Source organism: Vipera ursinii (assembly GCF_947247035.1).
Source record: "Vipera ursinii genome assembly, chromosome: 2".
Taxonomy (NCBI): Eukaryota; Metazoa; Chordata; class Lepidosauria; order Squamata; family Viperidae; genus Vipera; species Vipera ursinii.
The window spans coordinates 217,757,695-217,781,910 of NC_139513.1; the positions used below are offsets into that span (position 1 = coordinate 217,757,695).

General features: G+C 40.1%; 1 protein-coding gene across 1 annotated transcript in view; it reads right to left on the bottom strand.

Annotated features, from left to right (window-relative positions):
• CCDC171 (coiled-coil domain containing 171) overlaps positions 1 to 24,216 on the bottom strand; it is a 206,664-nt gene that overhangs the window by 79,652 nt on the left and 102,796 nt on the right. The window contains exons 19-22 of the mRNA XM_083352873.1: positions 23,100 to 23,216; positions 16,947 to 17,173; positions 15,547 to 15,729; positions 13,089 to 13,274 (exon numbers count right to left, since the gene is read on the bottom strand). Of these exons, the coding sequence (XP_083208999.1) occupies positions 13,089 to 13,274; positions 15,547 to 15,729; positions 16,947 to 17,173; positions 23,100 to 23,216 (713 nt within the window). The remainder of the gene's footprint in view (positions 1 to 13,088; positions 13,275 to 15,546; positions 15,730 to 16,946; positions 17,174 to 23,099; positions 23,217 to 24,216) is intronic.

The window sequence follows — 24,216 nt, forward strand, 5'->3', positions numbered from 1 at the left end:
AACTCATTTTAATTATGTGAGCCCAATTATTCTACTGTTAGATACAGCTGATATTTCAACCATCAGGATTGCCATGTCCATTTGTGATAGGGTTAGTTGCAACCCCCTTACTCTCTCACCACACTCCAATGCATGAGAATTTCTTAAAGGAACATGGCAGAAAGCAAAATACAAGGAACGACAGCAACCCAAACACCTTGGATGACACTATTCTTACATGTACCTAAGTAAAATTTAAACAGGGTCAGATTTGGTTTGTACCTGGAAAGAAGATTAGGAAATGCCCGTGCTGTGGGCCAAACTGGGAAATAATAATAATAATAATAATAATAATAATAATAATAATGATGATGATGATGATGATGATGATGATGATGATAATGTTCCACACAAAGGCAAACGCAAAATCTGTACTGTTACCAAGGAATCCACATAGGTTCCTTGGTAGCAGGTATATGAATTCTCCAGATTGGAAATTGACTTAAAGGAGATCTTCTTACCTGAACACTTATCACCACATGTTGATCAATAATTTTCTACACAAAAGAGAAGCAGGTGGCACAAAGCAACTATACCTACCCTTGAGCAGAACACTGGAAAAATCCACCCAGCAACATGTCTTGCTATTCCTTTTGAAAAGCGCTATGCGGAACGGCTGCAGCTTAGAGATCTTAATGCTACAGAAAATGAGACTGGGCCAGGTACCTAAATTCTACTCAAGCATGAACCAGATACTTTTGAGGGCAGCTGACAGGTACCATTCAAGGTTGGGAAGTAGCTTTTTTCCAGCCAATGGGAGTGGAGCCACAATTTCCATTGGCCCTAGAGAAAAAGTGTCTTTACTCCCAGACCAACTTAGTCTACGTTTCTCTTGCCATTATGACTTTTACCGCCCTACCTGATCATGCTCCTGTAGCACAACTATCAGCAGACTGTTCTGACAGGCATCTTCAGATATTTTACACTGATTCCATTCCCACTCATCCTTCTGGTGACGTAAACAAGGCTCTCCCAAAACTTAAATCAAAGCATAGCACTCCTAAAAACCCATTCAGGAAGCAATCTATGGAGAAACATGGGGATGGCCTTGAAGAAGGTATACAACAGTTGTTAGCAAATATTAACTTAGCCGCAGAAAGGAAGAGATAGTGAGAAAGAAACACAAAGTTATCCTGCAACCACAGAGTTATAGTAGGTTCCTGTGGTGTCTGCTGACCTGACCCACTTGAAAGGGGTTACAAAATCAAAAAAGCAGTAGTAGTTCAGAACAAGGCTCAGTGGTTAAAGATGCTGAGCTTGTCAACTGGAAAAAGAGCTCCTGTTACTTGTCCCAGCTCCTGCCCATCTAACAATTCAAAAGCTTGCAAATGCGAGTAGATAAATAAGTACCATTTTGGTAGGAAGGCAACAGTGTTCCATGCACCATGCTGGCCACGTGACCATGGAAGTGTCTTTGGACAATGCTGGGTCCCTTGGCTAAGAAACAGAGACGAGCACTGTCCCATAGAGTCAGACATGATTAGACAGGGGGAACAGCAATAGCAATAACACATATATACCACTTCACAGTGCTTTACAACACTCTCTAAGTGGTTTACAGAATCAGCATATTGCCCCCAACAATCTGGGTCCTCATTTTACTGACCTCGGAAGGATGGGAGACTGAGTCAACCTTGAACCGGTCACAATTGAACTCCTGGCAGTGAGCAGAGCCAGCCTGCAATACTGCATTTTAACCACTGCACCACTGTGACTCTTTATCTTTATAGAATGGTTTGACCTTTGGTCCACCACTTTTATAGTTCAACTTAGGACTAATGCAATGTGTTTACACCTGTCAATAGCTGTGGAATATACAAATATCTGTATTTTTTGAAGTGTAAATTTTAGCAAGAATTTTTTTCAACATAGGTTGATAAAAGAAGTTGGGAAAAGGTCCATAAAAATCAGTACTATTATTTGATTTACTTTTCTGAGCACAATGGAGCAGTTTTAGACTACATATTAATCATTTGCTCACACAGACTCCTACGTTCCTCTTAGCAATGAGTATGGGGTTTTATCGTTAGTGGTCTATTTATCAAATTTATATAGTCTACCCTCTCAGTGGCATGTGAACAATAAACATGTCAAACATAGTCAGATTTTAAAAGTTTAAAAAACACACACAAATGCACACAAACACACACACACACACAGTTTGATTAGCAATGGAGCCACTGCAAAATCTCACTGGTTCCCCGAGACTTCAGGCCTGATGACAAAGCCATGTATTGAAGGAATTCTGGAAAATAATGAGAAATGTGGTTGACCTAACTTTGGTGGGAAAAGAATGCTCTATAAGGTGGGTGCAATGGCAAAGAAGGCTCGATTCCTCTGGCCCATCAAATAGTTCCCTGAGAGACAGGACCTGCATCTTGCCAGCATTTTTCTAAATGTTAAGCTTCCTAGGAAATTCCAGGAAACTTGGCATTCAGGCCATCAATAGACACATAGAAGTAAACCATATTTACACACCATTCAAACAAGATAATAAAAAAGCTAAAAAGGAAACAAAAAGACACAGAACATAGATCATAGAATAATTGAGTTGGAAGGGACCTTGGAGGTCTTCTAGTCAAACTCCCTATTCGAGCAGGAGATCTTATACCAGTGATGGCGAACCTTTTAGAGACGGAGTGCCCAAACTGCAACCCAAACCCACTTATGTATCGTCAGGTGCCGGGTGGGCGTGGCTGCAGCGGTAACGGCAGCCTGGATGGGGTAAAAAAGTTCAATCAATCAATTCCAACTTTGCAAGATGAGAAGTTGAAATTGATTGACTGAATCTTTTTTTTTCAACACGGCGGTGGAGGCCTAAAGCGAAAAGGTTTTATAAAACCCAGCTGAAGGCCTGGGAGTGAGGCGACGGCACGTGTGCCCACAGAGAGGGCTCTGCATGCCACCTGTGGCACATATGCCATAGGTTCGTCACCACGGCCCTATACTATTTCAGACAAATGGTTGTCCAATCTCTTTTTGAAAGCCTCCAGTGAAGGAGCACTCACAACTTCTCAACGCAAGCCATTCTATTGGTTGATTGCCCTAACTGTTAGGAGTTTTCTTAGTTCTAAGTTGCTTCTCTCCTTGGTTAGTTTCCGTCCACTGTTTCTTGTCTTGCCTTTTGGTGCTTTGGAAATTTTTTGATCCACTCGTCTTTGTAGGAGTCCCTCAAATATTGGAACACTGAACATATCCTCTCCAGCAACTCATACCCAGATAACACCAAGAAAACAATCAAGCAAAAAATAATATTCTAATTAAGGAACTACCAAGGAAAAAGCCATAGCCCCACCAAACCTGGCAGGGCAATCTGCTGTATATAAACAGGGAGAAAATCCTGTTCCCGCTCATAGTGATTGTGTTGAGTAATGAAATCACTGCAAGCAAAAAACCAAGTTCAGAGAGTAACACCACTATCTGAACAGCCATTATGGTTTCACAGGACTTTTTAAAAAATCTTTACAAACACAAGCTTCACACATAAGGAAAGGAGGGGGAAAGCTGCTTAAGATTAACAAAGACATCTACAAAATAGTTGCATGATGCATTAACACTCCAGTTTAAAAAAAATAACAAGCTCTGTTAAGACTTGGGTATCAGAAGCGAAAGAAAAGTCCTGGGTATTGATATTAAAGCTGCTATAAAAAAAACAGAGTTTAAGTCATTAAAAAAACCTTCTATGCAACTTTATAAGTCTATTGATTCCCTCTATACCTCTCAAGCTAATATGGTTGCTTTGTAGTTCATTCAGCACACTAACAAAAATCTCTCAGCAAACCGGATTTAGTAAGAAGCTTTCTTGCATTCTGAATAAAATTTTAAAGATCCATAAACATTTTCAAATATCTCAGATAAATTATACAGAAGTACATTTTGGCGCTTTGGTCGTGAAACAGTTTCATCCTGTTCACTGACTCCTGAAACCTATCCGTCCAATCAGAATAGAGCTGGAAGGGACCTTTGAGGTCTTTTAGTCCAACCCCCCGATCAAGCAGGAGAACCTATACCAGGGGTAGGCAACCTTGGCTCTTTTATGACTCGTGGACTTCAACTCCCAGAATTCCTCAGCCAGCATAGCTGGCTCAGGAATTCTGGGAGTTGATGTCCACGAGTCATAAGAGCACCAAGGTTGCCTACCCCTGACCTATACCATTTCAGACAAGTGTCTAGTCTCTTCTTAAAAACCTCCAGTGATGAAGCACCCACAACTTCTGAAGGCAAGCTGTTCCACTAGTTAATTGTTCTCACTGTTTGGAAGTTTCTCCTTAATTTCAGATTAGGTTCTTTCCTTGATTAGTTTCCAACCATTGTTTCTTGTCCTGCCTTCTGGTGCTTTGGAAAATAAGTTCACCCCCTCTTCTTTGTGGCAGCCCCTCAAATACTGGAATACTGCTATCATGTCCCACCCAGGCCTTTTTTTCTCTAGACTAGCCAAACCCAAATCCTGCAACCGTTCCTTCACATGATTTAGTCTCCAGGCCTTTAATCGTCTTAGTTTCTCTTCTTTGCATTTTTTCCAAAGTATCAACATCTTTTTTGTAATGTGGTAACCAAAATGGATGCAGTATTCAAGGTGTGGCCTTACTAAGACTTTATAAAACGGTACTAATACTTCATTTTATTTTGATTCTATGCCTGTCTTTATACAACCAAGGATTGTATTAGCTTTTTTGGCTGTTGCCGTACACTGCTGGCTCACGTTTAAGTGAACGCCCACTAGGACCCCAAGGTTCTTCTCACAGTTACCGTTTTTGAGCCAGTACACTACTCGTACCACTGGCTTTTCCTGAAATATCCATATCAACAGAACTTATCCCTTTCACTCTCCATTTCAAGGTCATGGACGGAAGTATTTATTAGTATAATTACCAAAAGGAAACAATTTCATTAAGCCTTTAGGGACACATAAAAAAAATTGTTATGGAAAAGAAAAAAGATAGGCACAGAAGATGTTTCCAAGTTAAGAAAAGCGTGGAAGGCCCTCAAAGTGCATTTTCATTTGTTAGGGACTGTTCATACACTAGTATATCTGCTTTCTTTTAATATCATATGGTTGATTGTATTGGAAACCTTCATCCCAAACAACACAAACTTAGGTAAAGGTGAAGCTTTCCCCTATACAGTCATGTACAACTCTAGGAGGCAATGCTCATTCTCTGTTTCTTAGCTGGGGGAGCCAGTGTTGTCCTAAGACATTTCCATGGTCATGTAACTAGAGTGACTATACGGCAAGGCACATGGGGCATTGTTACCTTCCCACTGAAGTGATACCTATTTATCTACTCACATCTGCATGCTTTTGAACTGCTAGGTTTGAGGGGTTGGGGCAAGAATAGGAGTTCACCCCATCGCACAGTGATCGGATCTCGAATCTGAGCTGTCAGCTTTCCAGTTACAAGCTCAGCATCTTTAACCACTGAGCCATCGCTCAGCAATCTTATCTCAGCGCAAACGTAGGATGCTGCAACATACAAGCGCATGACTTCACCAAGCTCAGTTCTCTAAGGAAAGTTCTCCAGGACTCTCATTGTGGTCTTCTGAACTCGAGATAGCAACAGGGAGAAAGCAAACCTCCGGAGCAGGGGTCGGCAACCTTAAACACTCAAGGAGCCATTTGGACCCCTTTCCCACAGAAAACAAAACACCAGGAGCCACAAAACCCTGCTGCTTCCCCTCCCAGCACTCCACCAGTGCTGCTGCTTACCCCCCCCCGCACGCGGAAAACCCTACTACTGCTGCTTTCTTCTTCTACCTCCCCCGCGGGGAGCACGCCCTGCCGCCGCTTTTCCCTCGTATGTCCCCCACGTGCAGCGTGCCCTGTTGCCGCTTTTCCCTACCTCCCCTGCACGGTGTGCCCTGCTTGTTTGTGGGGCTAAAATAAAGTTCAATCAATCAATTCCAACTTTGCGAGATCTTTTTTTTTTTCGTGAGAAGTTGGAATTGATTGAACTTTTTTTTTAGGTGGCGGAGGAGTGGGCGGAGGACTGGGAGCCACAGTGGAGGGCTCTGGAGCCGCGGGTTGCTGACCCCTGCTCTGGAGTGTCAACACACAGAAAACTTCAGAGAACACATCTTTCTCCCGTCTCTTCCATATGTTTGGGGAGACAGAGAGACAATTATTCAGTACATGCATTATCTATCGACGATATCATCAAGAGACTAAAAGAACTGAAATAGAGAAATGGGCTGGTCACATCGCAAGAAGAACTGATGGCAGGTGGACCAAGACGGTCATAAAATGGATCCCCCTTGATTAAAAAGCGTCCACAAAGGAGACCTAAAACAAGATGGAGTGATGACATCAGAAAGTATTGTGGGCCCAATTGGCCAAAGAAAACTCAGGACCATATAGGTTGGAAACATGTGGAAGAGGCTTTCATCCTGCAGTGGACAATAGACAATGGCTAGAATGATGACGGTGACATTATCTACCAAAGACATTGTCATGCTACACAGGAATGGCTGTTTTTTATGCAGAACAGATCCGATAAGAAAGGGCAGGTAGAAATTTCTGTTTAATACCTCATGAAAGGGCAGGTATCGAAATTTCTCTTCAATACCAGTTTTTATAAATTATTTAGGTGCTGAGCATACCCATTCTGCAAAACTTTTAAACAACTAAGTCCTTTAACTAATTAATGAATTATGAAATTTAGTCTCCAAACAATTCAGAGGGGATCTCTCGTCCTCTCTCTGGCTTGCTTTAACATGATACATTTGATTAACAGTCTACTATTAACTTGTTCACTAATGAATAATCAGTTACATTATGTTCTTTAATGAACAACAGCTTTTAATTTAATAGATAGTGTTTAGAATTGCTTTTTCTTGCCAAAGTGACAACACAGTTACTGGCAATCATCAAGGCTCCTTCCAGCAATCTAAATCTAGCCTATTATCTAGAGGCAAAAGAAAAAGAAACATTCCTTTGTATTGCTAAACGAAACCCCCCAAATTTACGCTCTGAGTTTACAGTGAACATTTTACTTGCATCTCAGACTTTCATCAACTCTTTTTAAAAGGATGAGACAAAAGAAAATCACAAATGAACGCTAACCGTCTAGAGAGCCACACCTCACAAAATACTGATTACACTTGGCAATAAGACTGGGAATTCTTAAAATTGGACAGCTTTCCTAGCAAATACATTTGGCATGTACGAAGTCCAGTATTATGTTATGGTGTTGCTACACTCCTAGTGCTTGAAAATATTTCAATCAATGGGTGGAGGAGGGAAAAGCAATATGGTATAGCCAGGTGCTGGATTGAGATTATGCATGCTTTACCATTTCCCCCCACATTTATAGATGCTGATGTTTCAGTTTATAATAGGCTTAGTACCACTCACCCATTCTTAGTCCTTGCATGTAAAGATAATACATAAAACCTGCTGTGACATATTCTTGTATCCCTGTTCATTAAGGATCCCGTAATTATGGGGTAATCGCTCAGAATACTTCCCAATACAATCTCGCAACCTTACCATGATGCATTAATGGTTATTTTAAAAATAGCGTATCAACTGGTCTTATGGTCAGGAGCATGGAAGTTGCTAAGCTGCAACTCGCAGCTCTTCTTATCACTGGCCACGTTGGCTGGGTGCAAACATCTGCGAGGATGTCTTTGAGAGACAGGAGGAGGAGACAGCAGACTAGGCAAGAGTCGGATATGAGGCAGTTTAGTTCACAGAAGCAACGGGGACACGGCAAATACCTTAGAAAGGACCCTCCCTAATTTCTTGGAAGTAAAGGCGAGGGGGGAAGAGATGTAGTCTCAGACTTGCAAGATTCTGTTAATGTAACCTTATGATACAAAATGAACGTGGTTAGTATTCAGGGTTGGTCAGAGATGACACTCAGGATGGTGGGAGTTGCAATTTAATACTGCCTTCTTACTCCTCTTCTAGATTGTAATGGAGCAGGTGATCCTGTAGATCAGGGGTGTCAAACTGCCGGCCCGTGGGCCGGAGCGTTACAGAGAAACCGCGCCCATCCCATTTTCGGCAATGGGAAAAGTTCCGATACGTCGCGCGACGTCATGTGATGTCGCAAGTTTGACATGCCTGCTGTAGATTATGATGTAAAGTACAAGTTCTAAGTGTGATGGGCAGAAACCACTTTTTCTCAACCTGGCACTCTCTGGAAGCATCTAGACAACACAGTTGTTTATAATATTGACTGGGTATTCTTGGACAGACAAATGGACTCCAGTTGGAAAGGTGATTCAGGGATATTTTTTTTTTCAACCCAAGTGGGGTGAGGCTCGTATGTCACCTACATCAAGCTTCCCTCATCCTACGGTACCCTGCACTTCTTACTGCACTGCCTATCCACTCTGGGGCTAAAAGTTCTTTCAGCAACCTATCGTCTCTGGACCCTAACTGAAAGAGCTCCCTGCTGAAGGATTTCAGCTCTGTGCTTGCTTGCAGAGCTGAAATCCTTTCTGCCTGCTTGCACAGAGCTGAAATCCTTCAGCAGGGAGCTCTTTCAGCTAACCCTCAGAGACAAAAGGGACCTGCCAAAGGATTTCAGCTCTGTGTGGGCAGGCGTCAAGGATTTCAGTTCCATGCAAGCAGGTACAGAGATCCTTTAGCAGGGAGCTCTTTAGACCATCCCCAAGAAACAAAATGGAGTTTTTCGGCTGGCGTGCAACTTTCAGCAGCTTGCAACTTTCCAAGGAGGCAACTTTTGGGATAGTCAAAAGTGCTTTACAGGCACTTCATTCAAACTGTCATTAAGTGAACAGTGGTAAGTTGAGGACTATCCACCAAACCAAAGATTGTTTCAACAACCTGTGTGGAATTCGTTGTCCCCAAATATCCAGCAAGTTGACTTAGTAGAAGTGAAGATACTGTCATTTCAGGATACTTTTCATTGGGTTAGTAACTTGTCAGTTCTCTTATTGTGATTTGTTCTGGTTGTGCTGCTCCTGACTTTGAATGTTGCTATTTGCTGTTTGATTTGCAATAGTGATGTATGCGCCTGCTATTTTTATGACTATGTTCCTCAAGTGTCTGCATGGATGATATATGCTTAAGAGCAATATATATAACTTACCAAAAATTCTCTCATGAAATATTTTCAGCTTTACATTTTAGAGAAGATGAAGGACAACATTTAAAAAAAAAACCTAGCAAAAAACCTTAGGTGTTTCTAGTATTTGTGGGCGTAGAAAATGTTTCAAGTAGTATGTTTTATTGTTTGAAATTACCAGATAGTTTTATTGTGCAAAACAGTATATATTCTTGCTCTTGTAAGCATAAATTTTTTGTTAAAAAGTGAGAAAGCTAGGCCACTATCTTTTCTTGCCTTAGATTATAAGAAATAATCTAAGAAGTATGCTTAGCTCTGACTGACCTTGAAACATAATTGGCAAGCATGCCTGTCTCTGTGGGATATACCATTGGGTAGATAAAAAAAATATGGGATTATAATTAAAACCGATAAAGCTGGAAAATTAATCAACAGAGTTTTTAAACCTACTGGATGAAAATAACAGAATAATGTACATTGCCTACATAGTAGTACACATTACATATCTTCCAAACCAAAGTATATACTATATAATTATCAACTTTATTCTTTGATGCCTTTATATTAATTAATATTAAAGGTTCTTAAAAACTACAGGTTTTCACACTCAGTGAATAAAAAAAATAAGTTTTATTTTTTCCTGTAAACACTGTTTTATGAATCCATACATTTTATACATCATTTGGGTTATGGGCTTCTAGAATTATTGTCATCTTTGTGAAGAACCTTACTATTCATTTTGTTTTTCTAAAAACAAAACTGGCTAAGTTTGAATGTTATTTCTAATAATTCTTTATTTATTTACATTCTGCTTTACATAGAAAAATACTATACAATTACCACCGAGCCCAACCTTTCTGTTGCTAACTTCGCTAAGACATTTTTAATTGAGTTCTGCCCCTTTTTATGAGCTTTCTTGCCACAATTGTTATGTGAATCACTGAAGATATTAAGTTAATAAGACAGCTGTTAAGTTAAATCTGGCTTCCCCATAGGTTTTTGTTTGTCAGAATGTCGCAGAGGTGAACTCATGTCTCAGGATATTGCAACCGTCATAAATATGAGTCAGTTTCCAAGAACCTGAATTTTGATCAGTTGACCACGGGGGGATGCTGCAATGGTTGTGTCAAAAAGGGTCATAGGTCACTTTTTCCAGTGCCGACCATTAAAAGAACTGTTGTAATCCAGTGGTTGTCAACCTGTGGTCCGTGGATCCTTGCTGTGATGTCATCACAGAGGGTCTGTGAAGGCTTGAAGAAATGTTATCATTTAAATCTTGAGTTACATTTCGGTGGTCCATGGCCATGATCTGTGGCCACAAAAGGTATTTAAAGGGGGCCCATGGTGAAGAAAAGGTTGAGAACCCACTGCTATAATCTTTGAGGTGTTATTCCCTGATCCTGGTTATACTGAGATAGATCCATATACATACATACATACATACATACATACACACACACACACACACACACACACACACACACACACACATATATACACTCCGGCCTGATGATGACGGATGGGATTTCGTCGAAACGTCGCCACAGCTTTCTGAGGATGAAAGGAACGCGGGAAGAAACCCGAGACTCTAGATCTACACATACAGACACCCGCGAGAATCTACGAAAACATATATATATATATATATATATATATATATATATATATATATATATATATATATATATATGTATGTATGTATATATATATGTATGTATATATATATATGTATATGTATATGTATATGTGTGTGTGTGTGTGTATATATATATATATATATATATATATATATATATATATATATATATATATGTTCTGTACCAGCCTGCTACCGGCCCTGCAGAAAAGGCAGGGACAACCCCTTTTACAAAAAGGCAAGAGGCTGGAATTACGCCTGCCAAATTTATTGCTACAAAAACAAATAGAACAAGACATGAACCAAGAAACAGGAGCTTTTCAAGCGGTTGCCTTCAGCAAACCAGCCCTCCCACGCATTCCCCCTTAAATACAGTTCAGGGTGTGGCTTCTCTCTGCCTCCTTCTGAGGAGCCCCATTGCCTTCCTCTGTTTACTCCTGATTGACTGCCTCCTGCGTCAGGCGTCCTTGAACGGGCCAGCTGTGGGTCATCTTCATCCACGCTGTCAGGCTCACACAGCTGGGTCTGCGTCGTGACCAGATGAGAGGGGCCTGGCTGAGGGCTCTCATCAAGCTGTCCAATCCCCTCAGCAAGCTCTTCAATACCCCCCTCCTCCTCCTCCTCTGAGTCGTCCGACCCAACTGCCGAACCCACAGGCTGACCCTGAATCACAACACTATCTATCTATCTATCTATCTATCTATCTATCTATCTATCTATCTATCTATCTATCTATCTATCTACAGCATCTGTTCACATTCTTGAAGCACTAATTTTAATATCCAAGCTCGATTAATCTCCTCTGGTGATCTGCCCAGGTGCATCAATGTTTGACTCCCTGTTGAAACTGGGAATGGTAATCAGGACAAAGTAACAGAAGGGGGAAAAGTATCAAATTATTAAGAGATTAACGTCATTAACTGTATCTAATTAGTTTAACTTCGATTCAAATTTAATTTAATTAAATCTGTTTTCTCCCTCACCCTTAACTTATTTTGATAAATGGCATTTCATTTTTCTCACAGCCTTATCTACTTCTTGGTTCTGTCTCACCTACTTAAGTGTGGCCATTCAAAGATAGTGTGTGTGTGGGGGGGTTATTCCCACTTTTATCAGGAAACTGTAGACATCAGTTTTATTTCCAAGCAGAAGTCTTGCGATGACATTACAAAACTGCTGAGATGTTGGCACTCCTTAAATGAAACTACAGGTAGTCATCAACTTAAAACAGTTCATTTAGTGACTGTTCAAAATTACAACAGCACCGGAAAAAAAGGACTTATGACCATTTTTCACCCTTATGATGTTGCAGCATCCCCATGGTCATGTGAATTATATTTGGATGCTTTACAACTGGTTCATATTTATGACGGTTGCAGTGTCCCGGGGTCGTGTGATCCCCTTTTGCGATCCCCTTCTTACAAGCAAAGTCCACGGGGAAGCCAGATTCACTTAACAACAGTGTTACTAATTTAACAACTGCAGTGACTAACTTAACAAATGTGGCAACAGAAGTCGTAAAATGGGGCAAATCACACTCAACAGATTTCTCACTTAACAACAGAAATTTTTGGCTCAGTTCTGGTCGTTAAGTGGTAGACCACCTGTATCGTGTAATATTGAGCTGTTTAAGCAATACAAGTAACCCTATTTCCTTCCCCTTTTCCTTCTTGATAAGAGAAAAAGAGCTGCAGCAATAAAACCACCATTGGGCCCCCACCTCTAAAGGAAAATCCATTACATCTCCTTTTTCAGGAAGTAGTAAGTAGAACAGCAGAGCTATATATGAATATGCACTGATTACATAGCTTGCACAGTTCCCCAGAGGGAAACATGCATATGTAATAAATACTGTAAATTTGTAGAGCAACTGGCCAATTAACTGCATCCTTGGCCTTCTGCAGAACAAAGAAAAATAACCGTGGCTTAGGGATCAGGAGCTGACCACAAAAATATGAGCTTTCTCCTCTCCTCTCTGGTTATGAACAACTTCCCCTCTGTCCAGACTAATTCTTTGAAAGATGTCAGGAGGCTGAAATAAATTACTAAATGCATTTTAAATTCAACACGCTGGGGCCAGGGGGAATGGACAGGACCTCCGTCCTTTTGCTTTCTCGACAACAAACCCAGGCTCAATTTTTATACTTTATTTAATTTTAAGAAAGAAGTTGCCTTCCACCCTCCCAACATGGATTGTTTTGCTCTTTCTATCCAAGTGGGTTTTCTACTTCAGCTCTCTGTTTACCTGAATAGCCATTATCACTTTATATCACTTCTGTGGTCCTGAAAACCTAAACATTGCTTTCAGGTGAACGTCAGATTTTTATTTATTTTTTGTTCTTATTTTATTGTTTATTTTTGAAGAAACACCATCCTACCTTTACGGCATCACTGAGAGTTTGGTTTTTGCCTGCCTCTTCCGAAGAATGCAATTCCAGTTTAAATTGCAACTCCTGGAGCTGCTGCGCCTGTTCCTTCAAAAGCATTTGTGCCTGCTGCTCCCGGAGTAATGCATTATTTAGTTCTTCACATGCACTTTCAAACCTCTCGTGGGTGATCAATTTCTGATAAAGGAAATAAATAGTGTTCTGTCATGAAGTAGCAGCATTGTTTATACACTTGATTTTCAGTATCCCACTTGCCAATATGCAACATTCTAATGTAAAAGTTTTAAAACGCTCAATATATTTGCCCTAGAGGCTCTCCTCTCCAAGCCAGGGCCATTAGACCATGTTAATGCCAGGTGATTTTTATTGCAAGATTTCCTCAAAAAGCTGAAGCAGAAATGCAGACATCAAGAAAGCTTTTCTTTCAAATTAGCCCAAGGAAGATGTGTTAGATATCTAATTATTATTATTCTACAAAAGGAGTTAATTTGAACCAGAATTTACATATTGCTTTACGAGTTTAACTACAGAGCCAGCCAGACTTCACCTAATGTCTTATTTCGCACTGCCTACAATGTTTTGGAAAAACTGGCCACCAGCCTAGACAACTTTAGTCCTTGTTTAGCCACTCTTCTCAATGTTCATGTTGCAAGACAAAATGAAAGAAATAAAAGCTAAAACGTTGTCTCTCTACCCGATACAGCTAGAGGTCAAACTACGGTTTTACCGGGACTCTAAGATTATTTTATAAAATGGAACTTTCCTATTTCCACCTTCTGCTGGGAGAGGTGTTTTTCTTTGTACCATCTGCAGACAAAAAGGAATGGAAAAATCCCAAGCAAACCACATTAGTGTCAGCCTTTCAAGATAGCCTACATCAAGGAACAGACAAGTAGGAATTACAGGAGGGCTACCCTGTTTACTTCCTTTATTAATATAATCTGGAAAACCTGTGTTGTGACTCAGGGCCAGCCTGTGGGTCCGACAGCCGGGTCCGATGTATCGGAGGACTCAGATGTGGGGGAGGAGGGAAACGAACCGGCTGATGATGATTTGGAGGCTTTGCAGAGTCCTCAGCCGGGAACCTCTTCTCAGCTGTGTGAGCCCGAGAGTGCGGAGGATGATGACCCACAGCTGGCCCTGTTCAAGGACGCCCGACGCAGGAGCCAGACGAGCAGGGACAAACAAAGAAAGGCTATGGGACTCCTCGGGAGGAGGCACAGGGAGACCACGCCCTGAGCTCTCTATAAAAGAAGTGTTTGGGGAGGGGCTGGTTGCTGAAAGCAACTTTTTCGTTTGAGAAGTCAAGCTCTTGTATTTTTGTAACAGTGTAATTAAAACTTGGCAGAAGCCTTTTGGTCTTGGACGCTTTCCAGACTCTTCTTTTGATTAGGGGTGCGAGAAGAGGGCTGGTTCAGAACAACCTGCTCCTTTTTAAGGACCATCACTGCCCCTTTTTATGGCTGCGTTTAAAGTCAAGGCAGGGCTATTCCGAGGCTATTTCATACATACTCTATCCCCTCTTTTACTGGTGTCAAACTAATTCTTCCTTTCCCAGAAATCCAGACTATTTCTAGAAGACATGTGGCCCTTACAGCGGTCCTGGATGCAAACAATGTTGACATGTAAAAGAAAAGGAGAAGAGCCTAATGCTGGGAAAGATCGAGGGCAAGAGAAGAAGGGGACGACAGAGAATGAGGTGGCTGGATGGAGTCACTGAAGCAGTAGGCGTGAGCTCAAATGGACTCCAGAAGATGGTAGAGGACAGGAAGGCCTGGAGGAACGTTGTCCATAGGGTCGCGATGGGTCGGACACGACTTCGCAGCTAACAACAACAAAAAAAAGGCTTCAGAAATCCAACATGAGGGCCTTTGTGAATGGTGACCATCTCCAGTCACATGAAACAGTAGCAAATACTGTTCATCTGCAAATAAACTGCCTCCTATAGTGCTGTCAGATAATAATCCCTGCTAGATCACCTGTTCAATCTGATGTGGACCTGGCAGAAATGCATGTAGAGAATATTGGTTTGTTCAACAATTTTGCCAACCATTTGCAAAACACAACATGCAATACAAGTAGAATGTATATCGAAACATACTGAGTTATACTGCCCATTTGAGTTTTCAAATTCCAGTTCTCCCACAAAACAAACAGCCTAATTTAACAGACCAAAAATTCAGCTTTTCTGAATAGATTATTGACTCAATCTTCCTTATTCTGCAATGTACCAGGACTGTCTTTGGCCTTTTCTTTTAATATACCTGACTCACAGTTGAGAATGTACAAGACACAGGGAGGGGTTTTGTGCATGTGTTAGGTGAAGAAAGAATGAAGAATCCCACCTAAGAATCTAGAAGTTCTTCACTGGATTTTTAAAGAACTCTAAAAAGAATTCCCTTCTTTAAAGCTGATTATTCCCTCCCTCCTTCTAATCAAATAGACTTACAGATTGCTTAAACACATATAATTGCTCTTGCAAACTATGGGCTTTGTCAGCCTCTTTCTTCATCTCATTCAAATTCCGTTTGAATTCTGTGAGCTCCAAGCGCAATGACCGCCGTTCTACCTCTGCTGTGTGCAGCCTTTGTGTAAATTCAAATATCTGCTTCTTCAAGGACGCTATGGTTTTCTGGTATTAAAAAACAGGAAATAATGTGTTAGCTAGTAAATATGCTGGTTGGGCAATAAATCAATAGCCTTGAATACCTGAGCAAATTAAGAGGAAGCCCCCCTTTTCTAAATTCACCCATAAGTGTAAAGTATTCTCACAGCAACTCTAAACACACACACACACACACACACACACACACACACACACACACACACACATACACACACGCATTGCTCCTGGAAGCAGCAGGAGGAACACTCCGGCCTGATGATGACGGATGGGATTTCGTCGAAACGTCGCCACAACTTTCTGAAGATGAAAGGAACGCGGGAAGAAACCCGAGACTCTAGATCTACATACATATATATATATATATATATATATATATATATATATATATATATATATGGGGACGCGGTGGCTCAGTGGGTTAGGACGCTGAACTTGTCGATCGGAAGGTCGGCAGTTTGGCGGGTCGAATCCCGAGTGCCGCGTAGCAGAGTGAGCGCCTGTTACTCGTCCCAGCTTCTGCCCACCTAGCAGTTCGAAAGCAAATGCTTGTTAACTATTAGATTACCTTGCTAGGCCCCAAACATGGGACAAATCTTTATCTCCTGTGTCAGCCTATCCTGAAGGCCATCGACAGGCAGTAGTCACACCGGTGACAGCTCATATTTGTGTAATTTTTTTTTTAAATTGCTAACAAAGAATTAAGGGAGACTGATATGCATTTCAAACTTATTAGTTTTCATCAGTCAGCCATACCCTTCCGAGATTCGATATACACACATACACACAGAAGGTATTTTCTGAAAATGAAAATTAGCTAGAGGAGCAGCTACTGTACACAGAAGGTATTTTCTGAAAATGAAAATTAGCTAGAGGAGCAGCTACTGTATTTTTTGGAAAATGTCTTTGGTAACAGCATGTATCCCAAATATGCAGTGGGTAATCACAGGGTTTTTTTAAATTAAAATCATCCATTACCTTACAGCGGTATTTTAAAAGAACACTGCACATTGCCTTGAGCGGCAAATGGCAGAAAGGATGCTAAAAGGTTTTGGGAAAGAATTACTGAAATAATATCAAACTGTGGGAAAGCCTGAAAAATATTGCCTCTTTCCTTGCACCTCCTCAATTTTCCCTTTGGAGAGCTGAGCAGTCAAGGATTAACGTTTCGAAATCCGAAACAATGGGAAAGCTTCCATAACGTAACTGATCGTGCCCATACCAACCGTAGCAGGGGTCCTGTCAGTTATGCTTGCTTCCAGGGTCTGTGCATTTATTTTATGGAGCCCACAAGCCAGCCTTTGAACCAAGGAGTCTTTCTCTGCATAAGTCATACTCCGGCTGCCGTCCACCGGAGTAACTTCCATCACGATGCAAAGTTTCTCCATAAGCTTTGAAAATGAATTTCTTGCTGCGTTGGTGAGCAAGTGACCTGAAAGCCAGGATTTCATATCTTTGAAAGAAAAAGAATCAGTCTGTGAATAGAGTTGGTTTGTATCTGTGGATGCATTAAAAAAAAGGGGGGGGGCGGGTTGGAAATATCTAATGGAAGTAATAATTGATGACAAGTTCTTGCACAGGGTAGAGCCTTCTTAAAAATCCCATTCTAAGCAATTTCACTGAAAGCTTATCAAGGTCTACTGAACTGAAGGGTTGAAAAGCAGGACGGCTTATCCCGTAGCTGACTTCTCAAAACCTCTTTTGGCGAGGAGGTTTCAAGCAATTAAGTCTACCACCAAAATCAGGCGCTCTCTGCAGAATATTTTTTCATGAAAGCATTTGAATTTTAGAAAAGGCCTAATGTAACTTTCTAGCTAAGCTTCTTAAAAGGTGTGATACAAATATTCTTGGAACAGGAGGTTCGTGTCACTTTGGAGCTATGTCTCCTTGACCAGTAGCAATCTGCAACGAGATAATGCTATTGCTGAAAAGATTTTATTTTTTTTGTCCAGCTTCACAGATAGATAGAGATATTAAATTCCTATTAACAACCATTTAAATTGCACTTCCACATTCAATAATAAGTCATTGGTTCAAGAGAAACAATGGACTGGTTGAAACAATTGTATGCTCTTTTGCAACCCTGCAGCATTTTTGTTCTTTCATTAATCCAAAGGTAACAAATATGGCACTTAAGACTTGCCAGAGAAGCAGACTCAAAACTGCTTATCCGAATCGATGAATTTACTAATTCAAAACAGAAGGTAAGCAACTGCTACAAATATGACTGTTTCTTTTTCTTTCCTAATAGCTTGGATGTCTAAATCATATGCTGCTTAAAACTACTGAGGCTTGTACCTTAATGCCATAGTATTTATATTCTAAGACAAGAGAATATAATTTACCTTATTCCAAGGCAATTAAAATTTTACAACTACAATTACTTATTTCCCCATAGGATTCTGGTAATCAGCCTTCTCATATAATGGGCTTAAGCCTCCAGCACACCCAATGTGTTCTGCTTACTGGTAGATTCGTCAGGTCTGTAATTAATAATTGTGTTTAATGTTGATAAATAAAATTGTCAGTGCTCCTTCTACTAATTGGTATTCTAGATAATGGTTAATAGGTTTATTTATGCCTTAATAAAAGTCTTGTAATTCACTTTCCCCTCTGCAAGTCAGGTCTTAATCTGTCATTACTTGTCTTGTGATATTATCAGGGTAAGATGACAACCATGGCAGAGCTTAAATTCATTCAGGAGAATACCAGGTCTCTTGTTGCTGTAGAGAATTAAAATATTTGTTCTAAAGTTTAAAGTAGAAAGCCTCTCAAGGCATGTTTTCAGAGTAACCCAGCTTCCTGCAGGCATATACTCTCATATACATACACTGCTAAAGAATGAAAATGAAGAGATTTCCATTTTCTAGGTAAAATGAAAGACAAATATGTCGCCCAGAAAATTCTTACCATTTGTTACCAGACGGAAACAGATCTGGTAACATCTAAATAAGTAGGTGCTGCCGAATCAATTTTTTTTCCTATGAAACAATAAGAGCAGTATTCATTTTTTTAATCGTAGTATGTACAAAACCTGTTCATATAAAATAATCTCTTCTAATTACATGTCACCTTGGCAGAGACCCAAAGTATGCTGGCTGGCTTACTCCGAGGGATGGATGGATTCATTTATTCATTGTTTGTTGGAGAAATCTTTGAATTATGGACCATTCATCTTTCATTACCAATTGGGCTTAAAAAATCATATTCTTTTCAGAAATGGTGGCCTAGGTGACAAGGCAGGGTACTTCTCTGAGTGCATAAGCCTATGGTCCTCAGGCACTCTAGAAACTTCTAGAATTCTGTAAGATATGATCCAAATGCAGGAAGCTGACCTTAAATATCAACTAGAAATGTCAAAACAGTTATGTACATTTTTTAGTTTTTCTAGCCACAGCATGGAATCAGAGATTGGAAGACGGATTGAATTAAATAATAAAATGTGATAATGTTTTAAATATTTTAATCTTCTTTTGATGAGAGTTTTAAATAAAATTGTAATGTGGTCAAACGCTAGAGTCGGACAGATTGAAATATCATAGTACTTGACTGTATCATTCCATTTAAAATTAGAAGTTCAGCCTGTGATAAACATAATTTTCAAGTTAATACCATAACAATCTTGTATTTAAGGCTTGCCAGATAGATTTGGAGGGGGAGGGGGGGAAAGAGGCATGGGGAAAAAAAGAAAAAAGAAAACTTATCTAGGATAGAAAAACACATGCCATCTAAAAGCAAAACATCACCTCAACTGAATTTTTAATGAATAATGGTTTTGACTAAAACAAAGAAATGTATGGGTTAGAATCCTTCATGGCTTTGAGAGGTGAAATGAGAATACAACACAATTCCAGAAGGTCCTGTATTCTGCTATATCTATAACCAGAGGGAAAAGAATATATACACTTTAAGTACTTGGCCACAAATATCTAGGAATTACAGTAAAAGCACTAAATAATTTATGTTATGATGAGTGTGTGAGAAATGTTTTATACAAACAGTTACAGTACAAAGAGCAACAAACAAATAGAGCAAGTGAAGCAAAACCCAATGAAAAGTGACAAATATTACTCCAGTGACGGGAGAATGGCATGCATTCTTTTTTCTTCACAAAGGAGGAAGGTTAAAATTCCTTCCTGATATTTACAGGCCAAAAAGATTTGTCGCCCTTTGAAATTCGGAACTGCAAATGTTCACAACTGCTCTGTCAAACCGACATCATGTTGGCTTCCCCGCAAACCTGAGTGTAGTGTTAAAAAATAGCCCTTGTGTAAGAATAAATTCTGTGGCCTGGTTCCAAGAAACTACTTTACGTTCACTCTAGAGGTTGCACACGTGTCCAGTGGGATTGCATGTTTATATGTGTCTTTGAACAGCAGACCTCCACATCGTATCTAACTAGTTTGAAACCACTCTCCGTTTCCAAAAGCTGTGGTCAAACAAAAGTTGGCTGAGGTTTAAAAGCAAGCCCCAAATGCCCTTTGATGCATGAAACTACTTGCAGTCTTCTTCAAATTATGGATTTTTGTTGTACGCATTAACTTAAGATAAAGTTCCTTGCCTCATTGAAGATGGTTTTGAAGATGTGCCATCTGGAGCCCTCAGTGGAATTAATAATAATAATAATAATAATAAGTTGGAAGGGACCTTGGAGGTCATCTAGTCCAACCCCCTGCTAAGGCAGGAAACCCTATAACTTTTCAGACAAATGGCTGTCCAGTCTCTTCTTAAAAACTTCCAGTGTTGGAGCATTCACCACTTCTGGAGGCAGGTTGTTCCACTGGTTAGTTGTTCTAACTGTCAGGAAGTTTCTCCTTAGTTCTAGGTTGCTTCTCTCCTTGACTAGTTTCCATCCGTTGCTTCTTGTCCTGCTTTCAGGTGCTTTGGAGAATAGCTTGGCTCCCTCTTCTTTGTGGCAGCCCCCGAGATATTGGAACACTGCTATCATGTCACCCCTCACCCTTCTCTTCATTAAACTACACATACCCAGTTCCAGCAACCGTTCCCTATATGTTTTAGCCTCCAGTCCCCCAATCATCTTTGTTGCTCTTCTCTGTACTCTTTCTAGAATCTCGACATCTTTTTTACATCGTGTTGACCAAAACTGGATGCAGTATTCCAGGTGTGGCCTTACCAAGGCATTGTAAAGTGGTATTAGTACTTCACGTGATCTTGATTCTATCCCTCTGAGATAGAATTCCATCTTTGCTTGACCAACTATGTTTCAACAAACTGCAATCCTCTCCAGCACCAACCCACCCCAAGCTGTTGAAGAAATGCATTCTGACCAAACAGAGCTGATGCAAAGGGTAAATATTTGTCACCTTGCACAGGCGTGCCAAGACACATTTCTTTGAGCAGTTAAGACCACAGTCACCTAAAATATGGCTTCAAGGAGTGAACTGAAAAAAAACAGGCCACCTGGGCAGGAAGAATCCCACACAGAATAATGGATGTGCATATTTTGTCAGCAGCCCCTGAACCACAACCCCCCAGTCAGCAAGTATCAGTCTTTGGCGTAAATAAGACATTCTTGTGATGTTGCTAGATGCTCAATACCTATTGTGTACTATGGCCTTTATTGCTGGACTTTTTAACACTCGCTAGCTTATGCAGTATCTCCTTTTCATCTCCATTTTTAATTCCCTCAAGTTTTCAGGTATATAAGACAATCATTTACGGAGCATAAGCATAGTGCGGATGTGTGGATGAGCCCAAGATGTCATGTGTTCCATTGCTGTATTGGCCTCTAAAAGTTGCCAATTGTAACACCCAGAGGTGTTCGGATGTTAACTGCCAACAACACAGAACACTCTTGCATCACTTATTCTTGCTGCACTTATCACCACTACTATTACATGGAGTGGCAGAGCAGAGCCACGAACCAATACTTTTTTTTTCTATCCAGCTTTTTATTATTATTATTATTAAAACCATCTGTATTTCTAAAGGAAGTCACATCTTCTCTTGCAACTCCTTATTTTTCCATTTTGGAAAAAAAACCCTCTGAAAAGGCACTATTGACAATCTCTTAAGTCAGTGCGGGACTCTGTAAATGAACTCTGAAATAATGGCTTAAGCCAAGGATTTTTAGACACTGGGGTACTATATATATATATATACTATACCTTACTCACTGCACACCTGCGTGGGCAAAACCTAAAGCCTCCCTGCTTTACCTGGGCCAACAAAGCAGGGACACGGTCAAAATGAACCCCCACGTTGCTTAGGCAAGTCTGCAGCTGGCTTGCTTAGGCAGTGGGCTGAGCAGAGTCCAAGCAACTGTTGGCAGTGCTCCCATTCTTCCTGCAGGGGCCTGACTTAAAAACAAAATAAAAAAATGTGTGTCTCCCTCTAAGTTGTCAAACTGCTCAGGGAATCCTAACTGACAGTTTGAGAACTCTTTTCTTAAATTACAGTGGTCACAGCTGAAAACTTATCCTGGCCTAATAAAAAAGGGGGAACCAAATTATGAGTTGATTCGCCAGACTCATCTTCTCCTTGTAGCTACTGATAAAACTCTTCATTGATTTGGACCATTCTGGTTCTTCAAAATACTCATTAGAACATGAATGAATGAATGAATGAATGAATGAATGAATGAATGAATGAATGAACCTTTATTGTCAAAGTACAACCATGTATACATTGAGATTGGCTGAGCTTCCCTTCATGCCCCCACCCCCCAGCTTACAGTGACACAAACCCTCCATCTTATTACACCATGTGAACTAACTGCACAACACACCGGCCTCGCAAGTCAATTATGCATAAAGTTTATAAAAATTATTTCCCGTTCAAAAGCCTAACAGCCCACGGATAAAAGCTGTTTTTCAGCCTGTTGGTGCGGCTGGCTACACTCCTATATCTCCTACCCGATGGTAGGAGAGTAAAGAGATACCGTCCAGGGTGTGAGTCATCCCTGAGAATTTTCCTCACTCTTCCAAGGCAGCGAGCCCTGGCGATGTCATCCAGGGGTGTCAGGGGACAGCCCACAATGTCTTGTGCTGTGCTCACCACCCTCTGTAATGCCTTCCTATCCGCAGCTGTCAGACCAGCATACCAAACCACAATACAATACAAGAGGACGCTCTCTATAGTAGACCGGTAAAAGAGGGTCATTAGCTGTTGTTCTACCCTGTTCTTCCGCAAGACCCTGAGAAAGTGAAGCCTCTGTTGGGCCTTTCTGGCCACCTGGGTTGTATTAACTTTCCAGCTCAGATCTTCGCAGAGGTAGACATCCAACATCCAACTATAATGATCACCAGTTCGCTTACTTCTAGATAACAGTAGTCTATGCTATCAACATTGTCCCCTTTTTAAAAAAGGAATTTATTTATCAAGACAAGACAAGACCAATGTAGAAACCCAGACATTACCTGCCTTGCTAATTACTTCTTGTAGCTCAGCCATCGAACTAAGGACTAAAGTAAGAAGTTCACAACTGGTAAACCAACTGAATGCTTGAAGGCAACGCATCTGCTCCTTTTGTTGTCCTGCATCACAAAATGAGAGGGGAAAAAAATTAAATCTGTTTCATCCTATAGCAACAGACACCCATTATTTACACAATTCATTACAGCCTGGCATGAAATCAGTAGTGGACACATTTAATTTTGATTTTAATATAATAAATTTAAATATACTTTAAAATCCTTTCTGGATTCTTAATTTTCATCTTGTTCTTGGAAAAGAAGTTATTTCAATTCCAAAAAAATGCACAAAAAATATTTCTAATATATTTAAAAGAAAGGTGAAACAAACAATTTCCACATGAAACCAGAAGTTAAAAGGATAGTTATCAAATACCTCCATGGTAAATATAGATTTTGTGATGGAGATAAAGCTTCACATGAAATAAAATGAATGAATAGACAAATTCATTTTTGAACAATGTACCCACAAGTTAATTTTAAGAGTGCCACCCTCTGTAGAAAGACTGTGTTTTAAAGAAGTTACAAAAGAGGAACAAGTTTTACTTGACAAGACTGATATTGATCTGAAACTGGATTTAAAAATGACAGGATACAAGAATGATATGGAAAAAGCTGCTACACTGAACATATCAAAGAAAGCAACTGATCTCTCAATAATTAAAAGGGATATATAAATAAAAAACCAAAGAGAGTGGCCTTTTCACATAAAATTGACAAAAGAGGTTTGTTAAAGCACTGAAGAATTTTGTGAGAAAAGAAAAAATGAAAATGTTAAGTTGTAGGACATTATTTGAAGGGACTACAGATAAAATTGGTAAAAGTAAAAGGAAGGAATATAAAGTTGGTTTATTTGATCAAAGTTAAAATATTTATGATATCATCTTTGGTAACCCTTTGTTGGTTGGTTTAATTTGTTTTCTGCCCATCTTGCCGCAAGGATGTTTGATGATCAGGACTGAAACAATGAAGCTTTAAAGATTTTTATTATTATTTTTTTACAGATAAGAGATAGCATATAGGAAAAAGAAATCATTTGTTGTTTTTTAAGAGAAGGTGATTA